Source organism: Dipodomys ordii, unplaced genomic scaffold, assembly GCF_000151885.1.
Source record: "Dipodomys ordii isolate 6190 unplaced genomic scaffold, Dord_2.0 Scaffold118, whole genome shotgun sequence".
In the NCBI taxonomy this organism is placed as follows: Eukaryota; Metazoa; Chordata; class Mammalia; order Rodentia; family Heteromyidae; genus Dipodomys; species Dipodomys ordii.
The window spans coordinates 286,229-311,368 of record NW_012267334.1 but is presented as its reverse complement, the minus strand read 5'-3'; the positions used below and the strand labels follow the sequence as shown (position 1 = coordinate 311,368).

Here is a 25,140-nt window from a genome sequence, read left to right as displayed (position 1 = left end):
GGGACCTGAACTCTGGGCCTGGGCGCTGTCCCTCAGCTCTTCAGCTCAAGGCTAGCGCTCTACCACTTAAGCCACAGTGCCACTTCCGGCTTTTTTCTTTTTGCTTATGTGGTGCTGAGGAATCGAACCCAGGGCCTCATGCATGCAAGGCAAGTGCTCTACCACTGTGGCTCAGATTCTTGTAGACTGACTGAAGCACCATGCACATGTGGAGAATTTGAGTGATTTGTGGATTACAGTTTCAAGCCAAAAGTAGCTTGGGGCACCCTGAGGGATGCAAGGAAAGGCTTGTATAGGGCAGATAAGAAAGTGAACGAGAAAGGTTACAGAACCTGTTCTGCCCTGCTAGTAAAGAAGTCTCCCAGTAAATCAGTGACTACTTTTGACTGGGTGGACTTAACTTTCATTTTTCTATAATACTTAATAGTAAAAGAAATAGCCCAAAGTTTCTCTAGTGTTTGTGAAGCAAGCAAAATCTTAAGTGTTCTCCATGGCTTAACTGACCTGGTCTGATCCTGTGATTCTTCAAGCCTGGTCCCTAGTTTAATTTGCTTTAGCAATCTTTTTTTTTTCCCCTCAGTTGTACAGCTTGAACTCATGGCCTGGGCACTGTCCTGGAGCTTTTTTCTCAAAGCTAGCGTTCTACCACTTTAAGCCACAGGGCTACTTCTGGTTTTCTGGTAGTTAGAGATAAAGTCTCATGGACTTTCCTGCCCGGGCAGGCTTTGAACTGTGATCCTCAGATCTCAGCCTCCTGAGTAGCTAGGATGACAGGCGTGAGCCACAGGCCTGGCAGCAGTCTATTTTTAGATGTGAATGTAAGCACTAGTTGTTTTTAATTTAGAGAGGAAATAATGACTACTTGAAACATGGATCCACCTTCTGTTTCTGCTCTCGAATGTTTCACAGGAAAGAGGTCATTGACAGCCCCAGCTTCCTTTGGAGGTAGCAATCCTTGTAGACACTCCTTAGATTCCAGGATCTTTCTGGCAGCCACCATCTCCTGCCCTTGCCTTTTATGGCTAGGCAGGTTCTGCCCGCCTGTACCTTCCTTTCCGTGGGCAAGGTGGATTCTAGCCCTGCCACGCTCAGGCTTTGCCTCCTGCCTCATCACTTGTCCCTCCCTTAATATAAACTATAGCTTGTAAGTGCCATATAATTGCCGTTCTTAGCAGCAATTATCCCCTGATTCATTTTTGTTTTTTCCAACTTTTCTTTCAGCCTAATATGTGGGCTCTCTAGATGATGGCAATAGTGTCCTAGACAATAAAACATTATTAAAACCTGACAAATTTCTTTTTGTGGGCATAATTTTACAACCTAGTGAGGAAAATAAGGTGTCAATATGTTTGAAATGCTTTTTTGTATGAAAGAAAATTTAGGAGTTGCTGATGAATATGCAGCCTCTCCTCTGACTTGTGGCCTAGGTCTTGAGAACGTGGGTAGGAAGTCATTCTTGGGGACTCGCACGTGCCATGCGGCATGTCTGGGAGAGGCGCAGCATGCTCCTTGTGTCTTGGGGACTCGCACGTGCCATGCGGCATGTCTGGGAGAGGCGCAGCATGCTCCTTGTGTCATGTCAAGCAGCATTGGACACCTCCCATAGAGGGGTACTATTATGCAACCCAAGGCATTACTCTTACTTCCATGTCTTTGAGGGCACTATGAAGACCGATTGTTCTCTGCACTCTTTGTAGTTAGGGCTGCATGAGCTGATGTGTGTCTGTGTGACTTAGGGCTGGCCAATGGTCCGGACGCCCTGGAGACGGATGGCCTTCAGGAAGTGCCTCTATGCAGCTGCCGCATGGAAACACCTAAGAGCCGCGAGATCAGCACCCTGGCCAACAACCAGTGCATGGCCACCGAGAGCGTGGATCATGAAGTAAGCCTGTTCATCTCACTTAACACTTATGCCCCAGAAGCACAGCCTTCCTGTTAAGCTCCAGCCATAGTATTATGAGATAGGAAACCTTTTCAGACTTCCCGCAGGACTGGTGGACAGCCATTAATAATCAGTTATTAAAATGAGAACTAGGAGCTTCTCTAAAGAAGATAGGATATAAAATAGCCCATATTCTTTCTTTTATGACTATGTTTTTTTTTTTTTTTTTTGGTCCGTCATGGGGCTTGAACTCTAGGCTTGGGCACTGTACCTCAGCTCTTCAGCTCAAGGTGAGCGCTCTACTGCTTGAGCCACAGCACTACTTCTGGTTTTCTAGTGGTTTATTGGAAATAAGAATCTCATGGACTTTCCTGCCTGGGCTGGCTTTGAACCGTGATCCTCAGATCTCAGCCTCCTGAGTAGCTAGGATTACAAGCGTGAGCCACTAGAGCCCAGCTATGACTATGTTTTTAGAGAAATCCTTACTGTATGCACTGTATTTGATGTTGGTATAATTTGTGGAGGGGAAGGGAAAAAACAAATTGTTTAAATAGGGATACAGGTGAACCCATCGCAACAATGAGATGTACAAGACATTATATCGAAAAACAAACTTTACAACTTTGGCATTGGGGGGGGTTAGGGGATAGTAAGGGATGGTAAGGGGAAACAAAGGAGGAGGCAACAAAGCTTGATAAGAATGTGCTCATGGGGCTGGGAAGGTAGCTCAGTGGTAGAGCACTTGCCTTGCATGCATGAGGCCCTGGGTTTGATTCCTCAGCACCACATAAGCAAAAAGAAAAAAGCCGGAAGTGGTGCTATGGCTCAAGTGGTAGAGTGCTAGCCTTGAGCTGAAGATCTGAGGGACAGTGCCCAGGCCCAGAGTTCAGGCCCCACGACTGGACCCGAAAAAAGAAAAAGAAATGTGCTCATTACCTTGCTCAAGTAATTGTAACCCCTCTGAACGGTATTTTCACAAATAAAAAAAAAATCCTTACTGCCTGCTATATATCACTTTTTGTCCTCCACCATTTTGAACCACTGTTTTAAAGCAAACCTATTTTATCACTAAATGTCTCAGGACTTTTTTCCCCCCATCTTGTGTGTGTTTTTCTGTTTGTTTGTTTGTTTGTTTGTTTTTGCTGGTCCTTAGGCTTAAACTCAGGCCTAGGTGCCTGAGCTCTACCTATTGAGTCACAACATAACTCCATTTCTGGTTTTTTGGTGATTAATTGGAGATAATGTCTCACAGACTACCCAGGCTGGCTTTGTACCAGAATCCTCAGATCTCAGCCTCCAGATAGCTAGGATTATATGCTTGAGCCACTGTTGCCTGGCGATACCTTTTTTTTTTTTTTTTAAAGGTTGGTCCTGGGGCCAGGCACTGGTGGTTCCTGTGTATAATCCTAGCTACTTCGGAGGCTGAGATCTGAGGATGGTGGTTCAAAGGCAGCCCAGGCAGGAAAATCTGTAAGATTTTTATCTCTAACCACGAGAAACTCAGAAGTGGAGCTGTGTCAGTCCTGGGGGTGGCTTGAACACAAGGCTTGGGTACTGTCTTAAGTTTTTCTGTTCAAAGCTAGTGCTCTACCTTTTGAGCCACAGCTCCACTTCCAGTTTTCTGGTGGTTAATTGGAAATAAGAGTCTCACAGATCTTATTGCTCAGACTGGCTTTGAACTGCAATCCTCAAAATTCAGGCTCCTGAGTAACTAGGATTACAGGTATAAACGACCAACACCTGGCCATATTTTGATTACTTTAAAACAGTTTTGGGAATTGATTTCAAGGCCTCATACTTTCTTGTTTCTCTGCCACTTTCCCTACTGGACTGCAGCCCTCTTACTTGTGCTCTTTGTGTTGCTTTGGGGATGGCAGGCCTGTGCTGCTCACTTTCCCTACTGGACTACAGCCCTCTTACTTGTGCTCCTTGTGTTGCTTTGGGGATGGCAGGCCTGTGCTGCGGCACTCAGCCCCTGTGCTTGCCCGGCCAGTGACTGAGGAGGGAGACTTGTGAACATTTAAGGTTGGACTTGAACTGCAGTCCCCCCAGTCTCTGCCTCAAAGGATTATAGGCTTAGGCTACCATGCCTGGCTCGAGATATATTTCTATTAAGGAAAAAGAAAAAAAAGGAAACATTTTCTTATGTTACATACAACAAGTCCAAGTTTCTTTTACTAAGTAGTATCTTGTCCACAGTAAAATGTTTTTCAGGAAAAAATGCCTTTTTACAATTTTTCTCATGAGATCCATATAGATTCCACTCATCATATTTGCTGCAGAGTCTTGAAAGCCTTTTATATCTCTGGATTAGAAAATCCAGAATGTTCTCTATCATTCTTCTAGCTCCATGAGTCACTGACCTGCCAGGGAAACTGGATCCGAGATTCTGAAGTTAGCTGATGGCTTTCTTGTGCTATTTAAGTTGTGCTCCTTATGAGCAGATCTAATTTTTTTTTTGGGGGGGGGTCCGGTCCTGGGGCCTGAACGCTGTTCCTCAGCTCTTCAGCTCAAGGCTAGCGCTCTACCACTTGAGCCACAGCGCTACTTCCGGCTTGTTTTTTTCTTTTTGCTTATGTGGTGCTGAGGAATCGAACCCAGGGCCTCATGCATGCAAGGCAAGTGCTCTACCACTGAGCCACCTTCCCAGCCCAAGCAGGTCTAATATTTTAAACTTAGGTTATTTAATGGTGGCAGGGATGCTTTGGAGGGCATACAGTGAGGCAGAAGATACATTCCTGTGAATTGGGGTTTCTTCAGCCACCACCTGTTCCACATCAATCTTTCACTTAACGAATTTAACTTCTGCTGTGACCACTGCCTGAGTCTGTGACTTCATTACAAGTTGCTGTTGTATGTATCTGTCATTGTGCTTTCAAGTAGTAGCTAGAATTCTTTTACAACCTTTCCCTCATCTGCTGGGGTGATCTAACATCCCTGAATAGATTTCACCTTGGGTAGGCAGAGTGCATAGCTACATGTCTTCTTCGTAGAGAAGTGCATTGTGCTCTGGACTCGTGATATGCAGTGACTTGTTTTGCTTCTCTCCTTTCCCTTCCACTTCTCTTCCTTCTGTAGCAATTATAGGAACTCATGGTCTTCTCTGAATCATATATGTTGTATACTAGATCCAGTTGACCACAAAACAAATGTGAGGTGAGTCCATCTCAGGTGAGGTCTGATAGCGATAGCACCAGCAGAAACAGATGCCCTTGCCCAGTCTGCCTACCCCTCAGAGTTTCTACTTTCTGGATTCTGTGACCTCCTGCACTCAGGTTGTAGTTCAGCTATTTCTTGGCAAAACTGCAGCTTGGTTTGTAGCCAGGGTCAGATCAGTTCAATTGTTTGCAAGACTATAGGGAAGCTGGCTCAGGTCAGAGCAGGTGACAGCTGTCTGATCCCCCCCCCCTTTTTTTTTTTTTGCTGCTAACAACTACCAATGACTATGTTTATCATGCATTGGGAGGAGGGGGACGGTGTTCTGAGAGGGTATTCTCCTAGTTCTGGCACTGATTGTGCACTTTTGGCCAGAATGTCTCATTTGTGTCTCATTATGCAGTGGTTTACCTTGCAAAGGCAAGGTAGGTAGAGGTTGTCTTATTCCATATTTACTAGTCTTTAAAACACAGATTTTATTCTCCAACAGATCCTGGACTTTACCAGTTTGTCCTTTTAAAATACCATGATCTCTCCAGTGGCAAACAACATACATGATTCTTTTTTAAAAAATTTTATTGGGATTAAGTGATTACATAAATTTTACAGTATTGTGGGATAGTGATACTTAGCCAAAGTCCACAAACACATTTTAACCGTCACAAGGTGAATTGTAATTATCATGGTCTATAAAGTTTATGAATTCTATGAACTTTGACAATACCTTTGACAGTACCTTTCCTCCCGCTTAGTGTCAGCTGTTCCCTCTTTCTTTCTCTCTTTCCCTCCTTCCCATTGCTGCCTTTGAGTTGCTTAGTTCACTTTCATCAATGTCCAGTACAGCTGATGGACTCCTCTGCCATATTTTTTTTACCCATTTCCCTCTGATTCTGTGCTCTCCTCCTAGCTTCCCTCAGATGTGCACACATACATGGATTCTTGTAGTACTTCTGCAGGGTATTGCTGTTTCCAGGCCCCTGTGACTGCTGTCTTCCCCTTAGTTGTTCCTGTCTGCTCAGAAGCCAGCTCTTCACACTCAGCTACTAGGGGGAAAAAGGTCCATCATCTTACACACACACACACACACACACACACACACACACACACCCCTCAAACAAACACTCTTCCACATATTCACACCCAAAGTTTGGGCACTGGAGTGTAACCCGTGGACACTAACGGGCCACCCAGGTCCCTTGGATTTATGAAAATCTGTAGCACCAGAAGGGGAAGCCTGGAATCTACAAAACAATATGTATACATTTTCAGTCAGCTACACTCACAACCCTTGTTGCAATGTATACAGTGGCACTTTATGGGAATGTAGAAAGAGGAGTAGAGTCCTATCAGAAGAACTTAGTACTTGAAATCATGGCTGGTTCAAGTCCTTATTTCCTGTGCCTAGCCGGTTCTGGACACTATAGGCCTTCAATTTATAAAAGGTGTCAACAGCTGTAGATCTGTTGGGTGAGATACAGTCATCAGAGTCATCTGAAATCTTTATCAAAGTATATAAAAGGGAGCTAGGAAGGTGGCTGGGAAGCCCTAGGTTCGATTCCTTAGTGCCACTTAAGCAGAAAAAGCCGGAAGTAGCACTGTGGCTCAAGTGGTAGAACGCTCACCTTGAGTTGAACAGTTGAGGGACAGCGCCCAAGCCCAGAGTTCAGGCCCAATGACCAACCTCCCAAAAAAGGGATGGGAGGGGAAAATGAGGTAGAACAAGGGAAAGGGTGACATTGACCAAGAAGCATTGTACTCATAGCCTGACTTACAGAATTGCAACTTCTTTAATCACAGAAATGATTAAAAATTACTTAATAAAAAAAAGTTGCCATGTATTTCAACCTATTTAATAGGATTACTTCTTTGTTATTAATGCTTAGATATCCCCAGCCTTGGACCAAGATGAGACCTTCTTCCTAGTGACTCTTACGTTAGGTGGGGTAAGGAGAGTGGGATCTGTGAGGTCAAAAGTATTTTCTCCGGAGCTGGGAAGGTGGCTCAGTGGTAGAGTGCTTGCCTCCCATGCATGAGGCCCTGGGTTCAATTCCTCAGCACCACATAAGCAGAAAAAGTCAGAAGTGGCTCTGTGGCTCAAGTGGTAGTGCACCACACACTCACACACACACACACACACACACACGTATTTTCTCCATGAACTAACCAGGCCCAGAGTCCAGGCCCCACAACACACACACACACTCACACACACACACACACACACACACATACATGTGTATTTTCTCCATGAACTAACTAGGCCCAGAGTCCAGGCCCCACAAAACACACACACACACACACATATTTTCTCCATGAACTAACTAGAGGTTATATATACTTACTACTTGGTGGTTTAGTTCCTTTACTGTTAGAGTCATTCAAGGGTGAGTCATTGATTACCTTCTACTCTGCAGTTTTCCCTCAGCCCCTGCTCAGTCTAGACCACGGTGGTTTTGAGTCTTCAGTGTCTGGGTTCTCCGGACTCACTAGGACTTGTGCACTGATGTGCTAGGAAAGGGCACTTCTGTATTTCCTTTCTGGAATCATTGATGCATTTTCCCCCTTGGAGTTAATAATGCCTTGTTTTGCACTTTTTGTTTTCTATCTATCTGTTGTATAAACTAGTACACTAGTAAGGTTGATGTCTTTATGGACATCTTCACATCCATCTCATGTCCTGTTGGCCACACTTGTTTAGCTCACTCTATTGGGGGAGCATTAGCTTTAGCCCCTTCTCCAGAAAGGTTGCTTGGGAGAGAACTGTTTTGAGACTTTGTGTTCTGAAATGTTATGTGTCATTTAATGGACATTTCGTTTATTGTTTTCAACCACATTTTTGCATCTGAGAACATTTGTTGACAGTGTTTCTTGCATGTACCTCTCCCTTGTTCTTATTTTGACTGGTTACATGTGTGTGTATCTTGAGGCTTGAACTCTGGACCTGAATACTGTCCCTTGAGCTTTTTTGCTCAAGTCTAGTGTTCTACCACTTGACACAGCTTCACTGTTGTTTTTTAAGTGGTTAATTGGAGCTAGAGTTTCACAGACTTGTCTAAGCTAGCTTCAAACTGTGATCCTCAGGTCTCAGCCTTTTGAGAAGGCTAGTTAGCCACCAGGACCTAGTTTTTCATCTAGTTTATCTTAAACTGTGCTAGGCAATGTGGCTTCAATAAAGAGATCAGTGTGTTGGTGTGTTTGCCATTGCCACTCTTACCAACTTCTCTGCATCATTGGGCAGTTTAGCACAGAATAAAAGAGTCCTCACCTGTGGATATACTGGGCTGTGCTGTAGAGCAGTTGTAGCACAGGCTGTGAGTTTTTTTTTGTTGTTGTTGTTTTTTTTTGGGTCCGGTCGTGGGTCCTGAACTCTGGGCCTGGGTGCTGTCCCTCAGTCCCTCAGCTCTTCAGCTCAAGGCTAGTGCTCTACCACTTGAGCCACAGTGCCACTTCTGGCTTTTTTTTTTTTGCTTATGTGGTGCTGAGGAATCGAACCCAGGGCCTCAGGCATGCAAGGCAAGCGCTCTACCACTGAGCCACCTTCCCAGCCCCATGGCTGTGAGTTTTTTGCCTGGGGCAGGGACTACAACAGTCTAGAGCTGGTCTAGACCTTACTGCCAGGTCTCAGGGGCACCAGTAGTAGAGGATCAGGAACTTAGCTGATGTAACTAAGCCAAGTGAGAAAGCCAAGTTAGAAAAACCTGGTACTAGTCAGGCGCCGGGGGCTCACACCTGTAATCCTAGTTACTCTGGAGGCTGAGATATGAGTATTGCGATTCAAAGCCAGCCCAGGCAGGAAACTCCATGAGACTCTTATTTCCAATAAACCACTAGAAAACTGGAAGTGGTGCTGTGGCTCAAGCGGTAGAGCACTCGCCTTGAGGTGAAGAACGCAGGGACAGTGCCGAAGCCTAGAGTTTAAGCCCCATGTCCGACCAAAAAAAAAAAAAAGGAAAGAGAAACCTGGTACTACTCAGGGTCTTCAGGAGAATGGCCTGAAGGGAAAGCAAAGGAAAGGTACCCTGCAGACAGATACTGATCAGGTATTATGTGCTCACCTCACTTGTGTTCTAGTAAACCAACACTAAGAGCTTACAAATTCTGAGTATCAAGTACTCTGAAGATTTATTACCATTTTTATTGGGTATAAGAATGGTTTGAAAGGATACAAATGGCTTATGAGAAATAATACATTTTGAGTTATTTATGGACAAAACAAAAGATTTTGGGCTGGGGTTCTATAGCTCAGTGGTAGAGTGTTTACATAGCAGCCACAAGTTTGGGTGTAATTCTTTGTCTCTAACTCAATCACCAAGTCAATCACTGCAACAACAACAACAACAAAAAAAATGATGTGATTTCACTCTTAAATACTCCAGTCCGCTGTCAAGCAAATAGATTATGATGAATGGCTCAGATGAAAATGGAAAATATTAGCCAGGTGCAGTGGCTCACGCCTGTAATCCTAGCTACTCAGGAGGCTTAAATCTGAGGATTGAGGTTCAAAGCCAGCCTGGGCAGGAAAGTCCCTGTGAGATTCTTATCTCCAATAGACCACCAGAAAACTGGAAGTGGTGCTGTGGCTCAAGTGATAGAGCACTTGCCTTGAGCTGAAGAGCTGAGGGATAGTGCCCAGGCCCAGAGTTCAAGTCCCATGAAAAAAAGAAAATGGAAAAATGTTAGCAATTTTTTAAATTAGATGTGGGCTCATGGGTTTTGTTATACTTTGTCTCTTTTCTTAAAACTTACCCCCTCCAAAAAAAAAAAAAGTTTAACAAAATATTGATGGGCTCCAATGCTGATTAGAAGGTCTTGGGACTTGAACTCAGGGCACTGTCCCTCAGCTTCTTTTGCTTAAAGCGAGCAATCTGCCACTTTAGCCACAGTGCCACTTCTGGCCTTTTCTGTTTAAGTGGTACTGAGGAATTGAACCCAGGGCTTCATGCATGCTAGGCAAGCACTCTACCACTGAGCCACACTCCCAGCCCCTGACAGGAAGTTCTTTGCAGCAGAATGGAGGCCAAGTTTGGGCTCTGCCATGTCTGCTCCTCTCATAAGCCAGCCCCATCTCCCTTGCTCTTGAGTCTCCTTGAGCTCTTACCGAAGGTGGGCAGGTTTGAGTCCTCTCTGTTTTGACAAGTAAGTGCTTTCTCTGTTGCTTTCCATCTTGTGGGGACACTTGTGGCTCATCTTTTGTTGGATCAGCTATGGGCTCCTGAGTATACATGTCCCAATCCTCTCCCTTCCAAGTTTGGTCTGGGGCTATGGGGTGATGCCCTGTCATTTTGTAAAAGCCTGGGTGAAGTCCCATGTGCCCTCACTCACTGGCTTTCATATTTGTTGTTCTGTTTCATGTTCCGTTATGGCAGTGGCCTTGTCCTTCTGGATGAGTAAAACCACATCTTCAGATGGAGTTTTAGGAAAAGAATATACATAAGGAAGTTTTTGGTTTCATATTTCCACTTTGAAAGTTTCCAGAAACTTTGTGCTATGTCTCGTTCAGCCTGCCTCATGGGTTCTGCATCTGTTTGCAGAGCTCATGGCCACCAGCTCACCTTTGCAGCCTGGCTGAGCAACAGCATAACGCCAGCAGAGCAGAAGAGTGCTAGAGGCCATTTATGTCTCATTCGTTTTGGGGGCATTGGTAGTAGTGCTTTTGTGAATTGCCACTCAATTCTTTACCCTCTTTCTTCTCTTCCTGCTGAGCTTTTGTTTTGTTTTCTTGCTTTCAGAGACGTTTACATAGTAAACCAGCACTCTGCCAAGGGTCACTCTTGGCCTGGCATATTGCAGCATGTAGGAATATCTTGGATGTCTTCACGCAGAGCAGCCTTTGCCTCCACGATGATGGCCATGGCTTGCGTAGCCTGGTCCTTTTAGGACCTCCATTGCCCACGTCCCTCAGGCAGGCCAAGGAGACTGGGTTCCTCTGTTTCTTGCAACTCAGCTGTGACCCCATATCCAGGACCTTTCAGCTGCTCCAAGTTTCTTAGAGGCTAATTGCACTGTTGTCTAATGCTTACCTAGGATGACCTGGGCTGTCCTGCCTGGCACATGTTCATTGTACAGACTCCGTTCACCTTGATTTCTTTGATTTCTGCCTGAGTTAAGCACCTGATTCTCTGAATGTGGTACCTGGCTACCTTCTTGCACAAGTTAGGCAGACACTGGTGGCTTCCTCTTTTAGGTTCCCACTGCTGATGGTGTGTGACAGATGCTTGATGTGTGCTCATGAGTGCAGGCCCATCTCACAAGCTTACACCTCCTTCCATCAGCCTTCCCCCCCCCCCCACACCTCCTGTGTGTTGGGCAGCTCCTAGTGCCTAGGGTATGGAAAACTGTCTCCTCAAGGCTCTGTCACTGACCCCTGGTCTTGTCTGCTTGCAGCTGGGCCGGTGCACAAACAGCGTGGTCAAGTATGAGCTGATGCGCCCATCCACCAAGGCGCCGCTCTTGGTGCTCTGTGAAGACCACCGGGGCCGCATGGTGAAGCACCAGTGCTGTCCTGGCTGCGGCTACTTCTGCACAGCGGTAAGAGCCCAGCTTGCTCTCAGGGCCCCCGCGCTTCTTCTGTTGAGCCTAACTCATCCCTGCTGAGACGAATCTGGTTTCAAGTCTCGGCTCACCCAAGGAAGTCTCCAGGATTCTGCAAGCTCCTCACTGCAGCTTTTGAGCTTCTTGTTGTAGATAATCAATCCTGTCTCCCCTAGGAGCCTACCTGTCGCTGCCTCAGTCACACATACTTACAAGGTGCCTGACGCCTGGCTCTATTCATTTGGCTCTGTGATTCCTCGCTGAGTGTGGGGGAGAGGCAGGCCTTCTCCCTCTTGGTGTGCCCTTTTCTGTTGCTGCCAGGATCTTGCTGACTTCGTTCATCAGTAATCTGTTGATATGCAGGACCTAAAACAGGCTTCTTCCTATAATAGCTCATCTATCCTACAGGTGCCCTGCTACCCTTCATCTCTTGGGCTTGTCCTTGGATTCTCCACCTTGAATCCCTTTAAGCCTTCTACTCCTCATGTCCTTTTGTCTCCAGCTCTATGCAGTAGTCGCTGTCCAGCTGTCCTCATGCATCTGACTCAGGCCCACTGAAATGCCAGCAACTTCCTCCTTTTGACCCAAGACTTTTGTTCTGTTTCCCTACCTTCCCGAAGAGCACAGGCTCTGAACTGTGTCTTCTATGTCGCTCTTGCTTGTTCACAGTAGCTGGACTAAAGGCCTTGGCTGTTGGTGGTGGTAGTGGAGAAGGGATGGCAGTGGGGTGGCCGCTGCTGCCTACACCCCTTCTAGGAGTATTTGCAGACTCACTTGTTCCTTCTGCCCTGTCCTGCTGTAGCTGGGTGAGAACTGGGCCCCTGCCCACTTGAGTTGCTTGCTTGGCCCGGCTGGTTCAGTAGAACTTTGAGCTTTTTCCTTAGCCCTGACTTTTCACAGTGGTTTCATCTTCCCATTTCTAGGGTAACTTCATGGAATGTCAGCCTGAGAGCAGCATTTCTCACCGTTTCCATAAGGATTGTGCCTCTCGAGTCAACAATGCCAGCTACTGTCCCCATTGTGGGGAGGAGACCTCCAAGGCCAAAGAGGTGACCATAGCAAAAGCAGACACAACCTCTACAGTGATGCTGGCCCCTGGGCAGGAGAAGAGCATGGTCACCGAGGGCAGGGCTGACACCACCACGGGCAGGTACAAACAAAGAGGCTCTGGCTGAGCTTTCCACACAGTATCTTTGAAGGTGTGTTTTGTTGTTAGAGGTTTTTTGCTGCTTTATGCAGAAGTCTCAACCACCTCTGGCACTCATTGTGATTTCTGGCAGCTAAATAACACTGGTGTTCACTTATTGTCATTTGCACATGGGTCTATCTCAGTGTGGTTTTGTAGATTCATGTACCTGTTTTGAGTCAGTTTTCATGCTGCCCTAACTGGTGTGGCCTTACAGTGTTGTGTCTCTACTACAGTCCCTATAGGTAGCTGTTTTGTTCCTTGAAAGCCTATCACACAATGGCCTTCCTAAGATAACCTAATAGGAATAGTGGAAGAGTTTTATAGTTGGTGGGAGGTGCTGAGAAGGTAGAACAGATACCACAGTTAGCCGTCCCACCAGCCATGTCCTGCAAGGAAGTAGGTGAAGAGGTCTTTTCAGGACAGTGACAAAACCTATGCGCTCTACCCAGCAGACGGTGGAAAATAACTTAATGAACGAAAAACTTTATTGAAGGTCACCTAAAGGATTCAAGGTGTGGAGACCTCAAAACTAAGGGTTGGGGAGGTGTCTTTGCCTTCCCATTGATCTGTGAACTCAGTGTACCTACAGTCACAGCTCTGGGAACTTCCTTCTGTTGAGGAAGGTAGTAGCCAACCTAAATTTTGTCCATAAAAGCAAGTGTGAGTGAGCACGTTGCCGAAAGCCCTGGGAATGTCCTGACCTTTGACTGTCACATCTCAGGGAACAGGGCTCCAAGTGCAGACTGTCTCCACTTAGAGGCGGCCTTGTGGCAGGTCGGAGCTGGTGCTGTTGCTCTGTGCAGACTGTCTCCACTTAGAGGTGGCATTGTGGCAGGTTGGAGCTGGTGCTGTTACTCTTTTCATTGGTTTCTTTGAGACTCAACGTTTTAATGGTTTCCTCCCCTGAAGCATTGCTGGAGCCACGCTCTCTGAGGACGACAAACCACAGACTACAGTCCCCCAGATGCCCGAGGGCTTTGACTCCACAGGACCACCTGGACTTGTGAGGCCAACCGCTGGCCTTTCCCAGGGACCTGGGAAGGAAACCTTGGAAAGTGCTCTAATTGCTCTGGACTCAGAAAAGTAAGACTTGGTCTGCATTTCAGGGATGATGCAAAGCCTGTGCTTGCCTAAAGGGTCGCTAGTGCTTTTAACTTTTTGAGTAACACTCTTCATTAGAACTAGTTGTGTCTACCCTGGGAAAATCATAGAAAATTACTGGCCTCTTTGTCGTGTTAACAGTACAAGGTAAGATTCTTGAAGTCCTGAGCAAGGACAGTGTTGTAAGCTTCACCTGCCCTTCACCTGCCAGGGTGACCTGGCTGCACATTGCTAGGGCAGACCCTTCTGCCATCCTTCCCCATTTGGTGTCCCCCAGCACCCGTGCTGTATGAGGGCTGCACCAGTAAGTCCTCAGACCTACCTGCAAGCTCCCATACCCTGAAGCCCTCCACTGATCTTCCCTTCCTGGGAACAGGAACAGCCTCACATTGCATGAGGAGGCAGACCAAGCTGCGCACTGAGCTTGCCTTTTCCTGGGAGGAAAAATAGAGCACTTACTCTTATCTAATAGAATTCTGGTGCTAATTAGTCCCTCCGCCGGACTTTTAGTCTTCCCCTGTAGCTATTCATTTGTATATCTGCAGTCTGTTTTCTTTTTTTCTGCCAGTCGTGGGGCTTGAACTCAGGGCCTGGCCACTGTCCCTGAGCTGCTTTTGCTTAAGGCTAGCAATCTGCCACTTGAGCCACAGTGCTACTTCTGGCCTTTGCTGTTTATGAGGTACTGAGGAATTGAACCCGGGGCTTCATGCATGCTAGGCAAGCACTCTGCCACTGAGCCACCTTCCCAGCCCTTGTAGCCTGTTTTGTAAGCCTAGTTATGTAATGACTGTTTGACCACAGTTTCTGTGACCTCAGAGTATTCCTATCTCTTGTTTAGCAATTTATTAGCTTCAATTTTACAGCAAAGATACCTTGTCTTAGCCCTTGCTGAGCCGGCTCCTTCTTAACTTCTGGAGGTGACTAACATCTCTTGATGATGGCTGTCATCACCCACTCAAAACTGAGCTGGGGCCAGGCACCGGTGGCTCATGCCTGTAATCCTAGCTATTCAAGAGGCTGAGATCTGAGGATTGAGGTTCAAAGCCAGCCTGGGCAGGAAACTCCATGAGACATTTTTCTCCAGTAAACCACTAGAAAACCAGAAGTGGCGCTATGGCTCAAGTGGTAGAGAATTCGCCTTGAGCTGAAGAGCTGAGGGACAGCGCCCAGGCCCAGAGTTCAAGTCCCATGACTGACGGAAAAAAAAAAGAAACTGAGCTGGGCCTGCCGCCACACCTCCATGGCTGTGCTGGTGGGTACTTCATGGCCACGCTGAGCATAGATGGGTAGCTCCTCAGGCCTCCCTGATCTACTACAAAGGAGCAGCGTACCTATGACCTGGGTGTAGTCTCTTGTCATATAGAAGCCTAACTGCCGGTATGCAGCATGTTTATACCATGTTTGTAAGATAATTGTATTCTTTTTGGTGGTATTGGGGATTGAACTTGGGGTCTTGCTCTTGATAAGTAGTTACTCACCCATTGAGCCACACTTCCAGCCCATTTTTGCACTATTTTCTAGGTGGAAGTCTGCCTACTGTGTTTCCCTGTGCCACTGGGGATGATAGGCATGGACCACAGTGCCCATCTCCAGTCATTGGTTGAGATGGAGTCTCTTAAACTTTTATTCCTGCTGGCCTGTCCTTGAACTGTGATCTCTCTGTCTCTGCCTTCCAAGTAGCTAGAATTGAAGGCTTGAGCCATGGGTCCTAGCCTATTATTATCCTTATCCTACTGGTGCTGGGGCACATGGTAGTTAAATGATGTACTGTTTGGCTATATCCCCATCCCTGTTTTGTTGTTTGACTGAAAAGGGCTTCAGGACTAGAATGTCTGATATATTTTACCTAGAAGAGTTGGCAGGGAGCTGTTAGCAAGTAGGCCTTCAGCTTCCAAGGCCAACAAGGGCTGTGCTGACTGCTGTCCTCTGCTCCCTACAGACCCAAGAAGCTTCGCTTCCACCCCAAGCAGCTGTACTTCTCCGCAAGGCAGGGCGAGTTGCAGAAAGTGCTCCTCATGCTGGGTGAGTGGCAGGAAGTGCTCCTCAGGCTGGGTGACTCACTGGGCTGTGAGCTCCAGAACGAAAGCAGAGTGGTCCCCTTGGACTACCTCTTTTCTCACGAACGTAGACATACTTGATCTCTCTGAATCTCATCCTTTCTGGGTTGAAAAAGACAATTAAGGAGCCCTTTACCTGGCAGCACGTTATAAAAGAAGTGAATGAGTTGTTATTTTTTTTTTTTAATTTTACTGATTGCCTCATAGATTTCATACAGTGCTAAGCTGCTTCACTGTTACTCAGTTGGTCTCTTGACTAACTGCCTGGACTATATAGCAAGACTCTTGTCTCTCAAATCCTCCTCAGTCCCACAAGTGGCCAGGTCAGTTGTCTCAGGGCCATGGTCCCAATCCTCCATTATTATGTCTCTCCTTGAAGCCTCCTTTGCCCTTATTAGTACCCTTATTGTCCTACTGGAGGCCCAGACAAAGAGCTGGAAGCAAGTGTGCATTGTGATTACCTCGCCCAGGCCAGACTTCCTGTTGAGTTTCACGCAAAGCTCTTGCACATCCTTCTTGTTTTAGGAGCAGAAGTGAGCCTGGCCTGGGCAAAGTGGTGTGGTAGGTCTGTCCTGGTTCTGGAGCTAGTGGTCTATCTTGATAATGCTGCCCAGTTTTTACAAGCTTCAGAACAGCACCATGGCTGTGTCTGACATAATTAGTAAACCGTGTTCTTTCACAGTTGATGGAATTGATCCCAACTTCAAGATGGAGCATCAGAATAAGCGCTCCCCACTACACGCTGCAGCGGAGGCCGGACACGTGGACATCTGCCACATGTTGGTTCAGGTTCGGAGATGTGGCTTTCTCAGACCTCTTCTCAGCTCTCCTAATGTTTGTCGCAGTGAAGTGGCACCAGGTCCTCAGTGTGTGACTGAAATGGTTTTGATACCCCTTCCTGTTCTTCCTAACCCTGAAGCTATCTCCTTGTTTGCATTGCTTTACTGTGACTATCTTAAATGATTTTTAGGTTTAGCTTAGCTTTTTTTTTTTTTTTTTAATATTTACTGTCCTCTTACTGCAGAGGATGAGGGTTTACTACCCAGCTTGGACCTTTCCTTGCCCAACCCACACTGTCTGGTTATATCTCCATCATTGTTAAAATCAACCAGAATCTGCTCTATAATTTTGTGATCATGTAAGTACTTAAAAAAAAAAATGTGTTTAAAGTAGGGCACCTGTGGCTTATACTTGTAATCCTAGCTACTCAGGAGGCTGAGATCTGAGGATCTTAGTTCAAAGCCAGCCAGGGCAGGAAAGTCCATGAGACTCTGATCTCAAACCATTAGAAAACTGGAAGTGGCGCTGTGGCTCAAGTGGTAGAGCGCTAGCCTTGAGCTGAAGAGCTGAGGGACAGCACCCAGGCCCAGAGTTCAACCCTCGTGACCAAAAACAAACAAACAAACAAAATGTGTTTAAATTTTTAAATTGACTCATAGTAATTATACCTGTTTAGGGTACAGTGTGTTGTCACAATACATGTAGAAAATGTATAACTATCAGATCAGGGCAATTGGCCTATCTATCACCTGAAACATTTATGTTTCTTTTTGTTGGGAACATCTTAAAATGATCTTGTTCTATTTGGGCTGTTTTGAAATATTCAACTAATTGTGCAACTTCAGTTACCCTGTTTTGCCGTGAAGTATGATAAATTACTCCTTTTCTTCCACTGTTCGCCTGTGCCCATTCCCCCCCCCCCCACGCCTCCTTCAGTACTCTGCTCCCCTCCCCATTCTGCTACCTTTCTGCTCTCCACTTCCACATGTAAGTTGAAAACATGGCTGTGGTGGTGTTTGCCTTTCTGGTCCTAACTTATTTCACTTAAGAGCATGTCCTCCAGACTGAAATGTCAAGATTTCATCGTTTTTTCCCCCTGGTGGTATTGGGGTTTAAACTCAGGACTTCATTGTTCACATTTTCTTTATCCATTTTGATGAAGTGCATCAAGAGAGATTGAATGAACATCTTGGCTTTTATAAATAGTGCTGCAGCTAAAATGGGGGTGCATCTCTTGAATGTACAGACTTCTTCCTACCTTTGCATATACACCCACTAATAGAGTTTCTTTTTTTGGGTCCGGTCGTGGGGCCTGAACTCTGGGCCTAGGCACTGTCCTCAGCTCTTCAGCTCAAGGCTAGCGCTCTACCACTTGAGCCACAGCGCCACTTCCGGCTTTTTCTCTTTTTGCTTATGTGGTGCTGAGGAATCGAACCCAGGGCTTCGAGCATGCAAGGCAACACCTTCCCAGCTAATAGAGTTTCTATAGCATATGGTATTCTGTTTTTAGCTTTCTGAGAAAACTCCATACTGTCTTCCATAGTGGCTGTAGTAATTTGCACTATGGACAATAATGTAAGAGGGTTTCTCTTCCACATCTTGACTAACATTTGTTATTTTTGTCTTTTCAAAAATAGCATTTCAGCCGGGTGTCGGTGGCTTACGCTGGTAATGCTAGCTACTCAGGAGGCTGAGATCTGAGGATCACAGTTCAAAGCCAGCCCAGGCAGGAAATTCCATGAGATTCCAATTTACTACTCAGAAAACCAGAAGTGGTGCTGTGGCTCAAGTGGTAGAGCGCTTGCCTTGAGCTGAAGAGCTGAGGGACAGCGCCCAGGCCCAGAGTTCAAGCCCTACAACCAAAAAAAAAAGCATTTCTACTGATGTGAGATGGTAGCTCTTTTATGATTTTGATGTGTATTTCCTTGATGATTAGGGATAATGAAAAATTTGGTTACTGTGGTTTTATAAGTTTATTATTAAAGTATTGTGATGCTCTTAGTTTATGTGTTTGTGCATGTGTGTGTGCGTGCATGTACACGCGTGTGTGTGTGTGTGTGTGTGTGTGTGTGTGTGTGTGTGCGTGCCAGTAGGGTCTTAATGTTTTACTTATTAGCTTTTCTGCTCAAAGGTGATACTTTACCTCCATACCTCTACTTCTGGCTTTTTTCTGGTTAATTGGAAATAAGAGTTTCATTGACTTTTTTTTTCCTGGGCTGGCTTTAAATTGCAGTCCTCACATCTCAGCCTCTTGAGGAGCAAAGGTTATAGGCATGAACCTCTAGCATTCAGCTAGCTAATAGTATGTTGGGTATTTTTTGTTGGTCTGTTGTGGGGCTTGAACTCTGGGCCTGGGCACTGACCTTGAGCTCTTCAGCTCAAGGCTAGCACTCTACTACTTGAGCCACAGCGCCACTTCTGGTTTTCTGGTCGTTTATTGGAGACAAAAGTCTCACAGACTTTTCTCCTGATTAGCTAGGATTACAGGAATTGAGCCACTGGTGTCCAGCTGTCTTTTTTTTTTTTTTCCCCTGTCTTTAAATTGTGTCCTTGTCTAGTCAGGTAATGCAGGCATTATAGATGAGTTGGAAGGATTCCTTACCATTTGTTTCTGAGGAATTGTTTGAGAAGAATTGGCCTTAGTCTTTGAAGGTTTGGTAAAATTCATCAATGAAATTATCCCATACTGGTCTTTTCTTTGTTGGAAGACATATTTTTTTTTTTTCTGGAACACATTAAAAAACTTATTCAGTTTTTATCAGTCTGTTATTTTTAAATTTATTTTTAATATCTTAGTCATTTTTTCTTTAATTATATAAAGGAGTTTCCACTTAATAAAGCAGTTTGTGAATATGTCTTAATCAATGTCACTTATTTCAACATTCTCACCCATCCCTCCCCTACCCACCCCTCCTTCATCATACTTCTTAATTTTGTAGAATATACATTGGATTCTTGTCTGAATTTTCTTCTTCATTAGTCCACTGTTTTCCCCTTGATCCTGCTCTACCCCTTTTCAGTACTTGCTTCCTGGTATTTTATTTTGCTGAACTTTGATTTTGGCTTTCTAAAGAATTACATTATTGGAACTCTCCCTTAAGGCTGTCTTATTTCAGTTAATACATTTGCATATACTTGCATACCACCCAGTGTTTTCTTTGTTTATATTTGTCCAGTTTTGTTCATGGTAGTACTTAATGGTGTTTTACATTTCTATGGTATTGTGTACATATATCCATTTTCATTTCTAATTTTCTTTCTTTCTTTCTTTCTTTTTTTTTTGTTGTTGTTGGTTGTAGGGCTTGAACTCTGGGTCTGGGCATGGGCATTATCCCTGTGCTCTTCAGCTCAAGGCAAATGCTCTACCACTTGAGCCACAGCACAACTTTTGGTTTTCTGGTGGTTTATTGGAGATAATAAGATAAGAGTCTCATGGAGTTTCCTGCTTGGGCTGGCTTTAAACTGTGATCCTCAGATCTCAGCCTCCTGAGTAGCTAGGATGACAGGCATAAGCCACCACGCCCGGCTACATGAGACATCATTGCACATCATTGCAGGATGTGTAGAGATGAATACTGGGGAGGAACTTGTGCCCTGTGGAGCAAGGATTGCAGACGTCACCCAGGTCCAAGAGATACTGTTCTCACTAATGACTCCCTGGCATCTGGGAAGTTGTGTGTCTTTTCTGAGGCTAATCCTAGGAACCAATGAACAGACAAGTAGAAGGAGGACCCCTTTGTATAAAGGAGTTCTTTATAACATTTGCATAGGTTTGTTTGGGGTCTGACCAACTTGGTACAGCTTACTTCTCAAGCTGGCATTAGGGCTGGTTCTTACCTGTAGAATTTCCATTGCCAATCTTAGAAGGTTTGTGTGTATGTCTGTGTCTGAGTCTGTGTCTGTGTCTGTGTCTGTCTGTGCCTGTGCCTGTGTCTGTGTCTGTGCCTGTGCCTGAGTCTGTGTCTGTGTCTGAACCTGTGTCTGTGTCTGTGTCTGAGTCTGTGTCTGTGTCTGTGTCTGTGCCTGTGTCTATGTCTGTGTCTGTGTCTGTGCCTGTGCCTGTGCCTGTGCCTGTGTGTATGTGTTTCTTCCTCCCAAAACCTAAGTAGTTTCTCCAGGGTTCCTAGGAACAAAATAGGCTTATTTCTAGTCTTTCCTGAATCCTAGGGTATAATGGTTTTAGCATTTAAGCTCTGGCCACAAGCTTCTGTAAAGACCAAGGAGATCCATGTCAGGCTCTCCTGACCAGGCTGATCTGGGCTTGCTGGGTTTTAACTGAACACTCTGCACTAGGTTAGGAACCAATTCAGAACATTTTGATGTTTGTCTACTTTCAGCCATCACTGGGAGGCCTCCCTGGAGCTAGAGCTTCCTTATTTTACTAACCCCCCCTATTCCCCGCCTTCAAATATCATTACATTTGGGCCTTGCCATGTGTTGTGCTGTTGGGATTTTTATTGTTTGTTTGTTTGTTTGTTTATTGTGGGGTTTGAACTCTGGGCCTGGGCACTGTTCCTGAACATTGTTCTAGGTGAGCACTCTCCCACTCGAGCCACAGCACCATTTCCGGTTTTCTGGTGGTTAATTAGAGATAGAGTCTCATGGACTTTCCTGTCCAGGCTGGCTTTGAACTTCAATCCTCTGATCTCAGCCTCCTGAGTATCTAGGATTACAGGTGTGAGCCTCTGGCACCCGGCTTACTGTTTAGATTTGAAGTGACCATTACATGGAGGAATATTGTGCTCCTGCGTGTTGTCTGCATTTCACATGTTATGTTCAGGGTTGCTGTTCTGGGCAGCCTGAATGGAAACCAATGTGGTATACTTCTCAGATATTGTTCTGGACTCAGCTCCATTTCTTTGCCAGTGTTGTGGACATCCACAGTTCTGACTTGTGGGCTGAGAGGCGCTAAGGATTGATCCCAGCACCACCATTATGGCTGAGCTGCCCTGTCCACTAGCCTTGAGCTGATGGGGGTCCCTCCCCGGCAGCTGTGGGGCCAGCACTTGCTGAGGTTTTCTTCTTTGTGTGTGGTATGTGGTAGGTTGGCAGTGGAACTGCACTCAACCTTGGGAATAACTTTGGACACCTATGTCCCCTTTGTCTGCTCTTTCCCTCTTCTGTCACTCTTGGTGGTAGTCCATGGTAAAATTGTGAGGCTGTGAAGAAGTATGGTTTCTCAGTGCTGGGTCCTCCCCCATGGTGAGGATTGGTCATACCAGTTTTAGAACAGACTCAGCCTGCTGCATCCAGATCTTTATTTGTCTGTACCCTCCCTCCCTTGTGCATGTGTAGTGGGACCACGTCAGGGGAAGCTTTCTTTTGTATTGTCCCAACTGTCAGTCTGATTAGTCACCTGATGTGCCTCCCTTGGGTTCTGTCTTTTTTTTATTGTCTCATTGTTCTTAGATGTTTGTTTTTTAGAGCCATGAGCATTGCTGATAGGTTGCTGTGTGTTTGTGAAGGAACTTTGCTTGTACGTGGAGCTTGTGCTAGCAGGCTCCAAGGTCAAATAAACAGTTCTCAAGGTGGACCGTGGTTTTCCGTAAAGCCCTCAGAAACGTCATGTGTCCTCCCACCTCCACTTAAAGGCATCCTGCCAGCAGCCTCGCCTCTGTCCGTGGTGCTGCCCTCCATCCCCTCGGTTACTTAGTCTCGGTGCAGTCCTTGTACATGTTTATTGTACCTTTGTAAGAGTGATCTTTCACTGCTATTTTGTGTGTGTGTGTGTGTGTGTGTGTGTGTGTATGGGGGGGATAGGTGTTTGAAGGGCAAAGCAGTATATAGAGTACCCACACACTGTTAAGGTTAGCTGCTATAGAGTTCTGGATTTATTTTACCTGACATCCCAATCCTGGGTTTGAAGTTTTGTATTTAGAATCAACCTTGTTTCCTTTACTGCATTTCTGCCTCAGTGTTCTGGTCATTTTGATTTTTAGTCCCTACCCTGTGGTCCTGCATTTCTAGCCCGTGAAGCTCAACTCTGGAAAAGTCTCAGTTTTAGCACATATCATAACCTTTATGTGCAGCTGGCCCCTCATGGACCCCATTCTAGACCTACTTAAACATTCCCTGTTTATTGTGTTACTTGTGTTTTATAATTGCTGATAGCAAATACATAGATATATATTCACTTTATCATTTAGGAAATATTTGCTTTATAAACTATTAACTGTTATCTAAGAAACTAGAATGGTATATCCCCTGTGGAGAAGTCTCAACTACTGGTGACTAACTTGCTCTTGGCCACAGCTTACATCAAACTAGGGCTTTGTTTGTATGTACTTGCTAGTCCACTATCTTACAAGTTTCTTACTTTATTAGAAAAATTATAAATTGCTTTAAAACTCATATTACTGGAAACTAGCTTTTATTTTTGAGTTTGGGGAAAAAAAAATAGTAAAACATTTGGAGAGACAGTCAAACCAATGAGCCAGAGTGCTCTTCGTATCCCTTCCCCCTCCCCCGAAGCCCCTCTGAGTTTTTGCTTAGATTGGAATGTGTTTTTATTTCTAAAGGTGCTCTCCCAATACTGTGCAGTGAACTTTTTTTCAGATTATTTTAGGAATTAAACAAAATTTAGTAAAGATACTGTTTAAACTAGGGCTTGATAGGAATAGAATGAATGTGTCTTGAATGCAGTTTTTGAAGTTCAAACTTGGTTGAATATAACTCCTTAAAACTCTTTTTTTTTTTCTAGTGGAGAAGCATCTACAGTACTGCTCTCCCTACATATCTAAATTGTCCTACTTTTACTAGGCGGGTGCAAATATTGACACCTGTTCAGAAGACCAGAGGACTCCACTGATGGAGGCTGCAGAAAACAACCACCTGGATGCAGTGAAGTACCTCATCAAAGCCGGGGCACAGGTGGATCCCAAGGTAGCCAACTTCCCTCTTACCAGGTTCATACTCCTATTTCGTGTATAGGTGTTTCTCAGAAAGATCAATAGGGCACCGTTCTTTCCTGGAACACTTTCAGGAGTTAGGAGGCCTCAGACATTTATCTAGTGTGCATCAAAGTTGCTTCTTCCCTTTACTTGGCAACCTGTTTTATTACTAAAGATCCCTGGTGAGTATTGAGTCTGTTTTGCTTGTAATAGAAAAATCATTAATGAGGAGTTTGCTCTTCAGAGGTTTCTAGCTTGCTTTTTCCATTTGTCTGGAGCAGTGAGGTAAGAAAAGAGACAGAAAAAATTGGAAAAAAAGGAAGAAGACATGCTTTAGCTTACAGATGATATGATTTCCTATGTGAAAAAAACCTCCAGGGTCCAAAAGTATTGTTAAAGCTAGTACACTAGTTCAGCAAAGTAGTGATAGTCGCATGACATTAACTTTTGACTGTGATTTTTTAGATATGACACCAAAAGTACAGATGAAAAAGAAAAAATAGATGAACCTCTGTGCATCATAAGACACTATCAAGAGAGTGAAAAGACAACCCGCAGATGTAAATGTCTGCAGATCCTGTATTTGATAGTTTCTATCCAGAATATATAAAGAAGTATTAACAACTAAATAACAAATGTAATTAAATGAATTAGAATTCAAGCTGGGCATTGATGGCTCACACCTGTAACACTAGCTGCTCCAGAGGCTGAGATAAAAGCATTGTGGTTCACTGGGCAGGAAAATCTCTGTGACTCTCACTTCCAGTTAACCATCAAAAAGCTTGGAGTAGAGCTGTGACTCAAGTGGTAGAGCACTAGCCTTAAGCAAAAAGTTCAGGAACTTGTGCCCAGGCCCTGAGTTCAAGCCTCAGGACTGGCACAAAAAAACAATAATAAAAAAAAGTAACTCAAAAGTTGGCAAAGGGCTATGTGTCTTTGGCTTCCACCTATAATTATAGTTACTGAGGAGGCTAAGAGCTGAGGATCGAGGCTTGAAATCAACCTTTGGCAGGCAAATCTAAGAGACCCTTTCTAGTTAACCAACAAAAAGCTGAATGTAGAGGTATATAGCTCAAGTGCCCTGAGTTTAAGTGAATACCAAAAATAACAAACTCAAGAAACAAAACAAAATATAAAACAACCCCCCCCCCAAAAAAAAAATGGCAAGGGGTTTGAACTGACCTTTTTTGAAAGAAGATACACAAATATCCACTCAACAGATGAGAAAATGATTGTGGTTAGTCATGAGAAGGCTAGTCCCTAAAAACTAGAAAATGAGTGTTAGGATGTAAAGAAATGGAATCTTTATGGATGGCTATTGAGAGCATAAATTGATGTATGCACTATGCCAAAACAATTTGGTAGTTTCTCAAATAATTAAAAATAGAATTACTATGGATTCAGTGATTGCACTTCTATGTGTATGTACAAAGAAAAAATAGACACAAACAGATCTTTAAGAAGCTGGGCGCTGGTGGCTCACACCTGTAATCCTAGCTACTCAGGAGGCTGAGATCTGAGGATCACGGTTCAAAGCCAGCCCGGGCAGGAGAG

General features: G+C 44.9%; 1 protein-coding gene across 3 annotated transcripts in view; it reads left to right on the top strand.

Annotated features, from left to right (window-relative positions):
* Ehmt1 (euchromatic histone-lysine N-methyltransferase 1) overlaps positions 1-25,140 on the top strand; it is a 105,383-nt gene that overhangs the window by 36,850 nt on the left and 43,393 nt on the right. For all 3 annotated transcript variants that reach the window (XM_013029447.1, XM_013029448.1, XM_013029446.1), the window contains 7 exons: positions 1,737-1,882; positions 11,423-11,566; positions 12,493-12,719; positions 13,668-13,841; positions 15,799-15,881; positions 16,599-16,705; positions 23,456-23,578. In XM_013029447.1, coding sequence (XP_012884901.1) covers positions 1,737-1,882; positions 11,423-11,566; positions 12,493-12,719; positions 13,668-13,841; positions 15,799-15,881; positions 16,599-16,705; positions 23,456-23,578 — 1,004 coding nt within the window. The remainder of the gene's footprint in view (positions 1-1,736; positions 1,883-11,422; positions 11,567-12,492; positions 12,720-13,667; positions 13,842-15,798; positions 15,882-16,598; positions 16,706-23,455; positions 23,579-25,140) is intronic.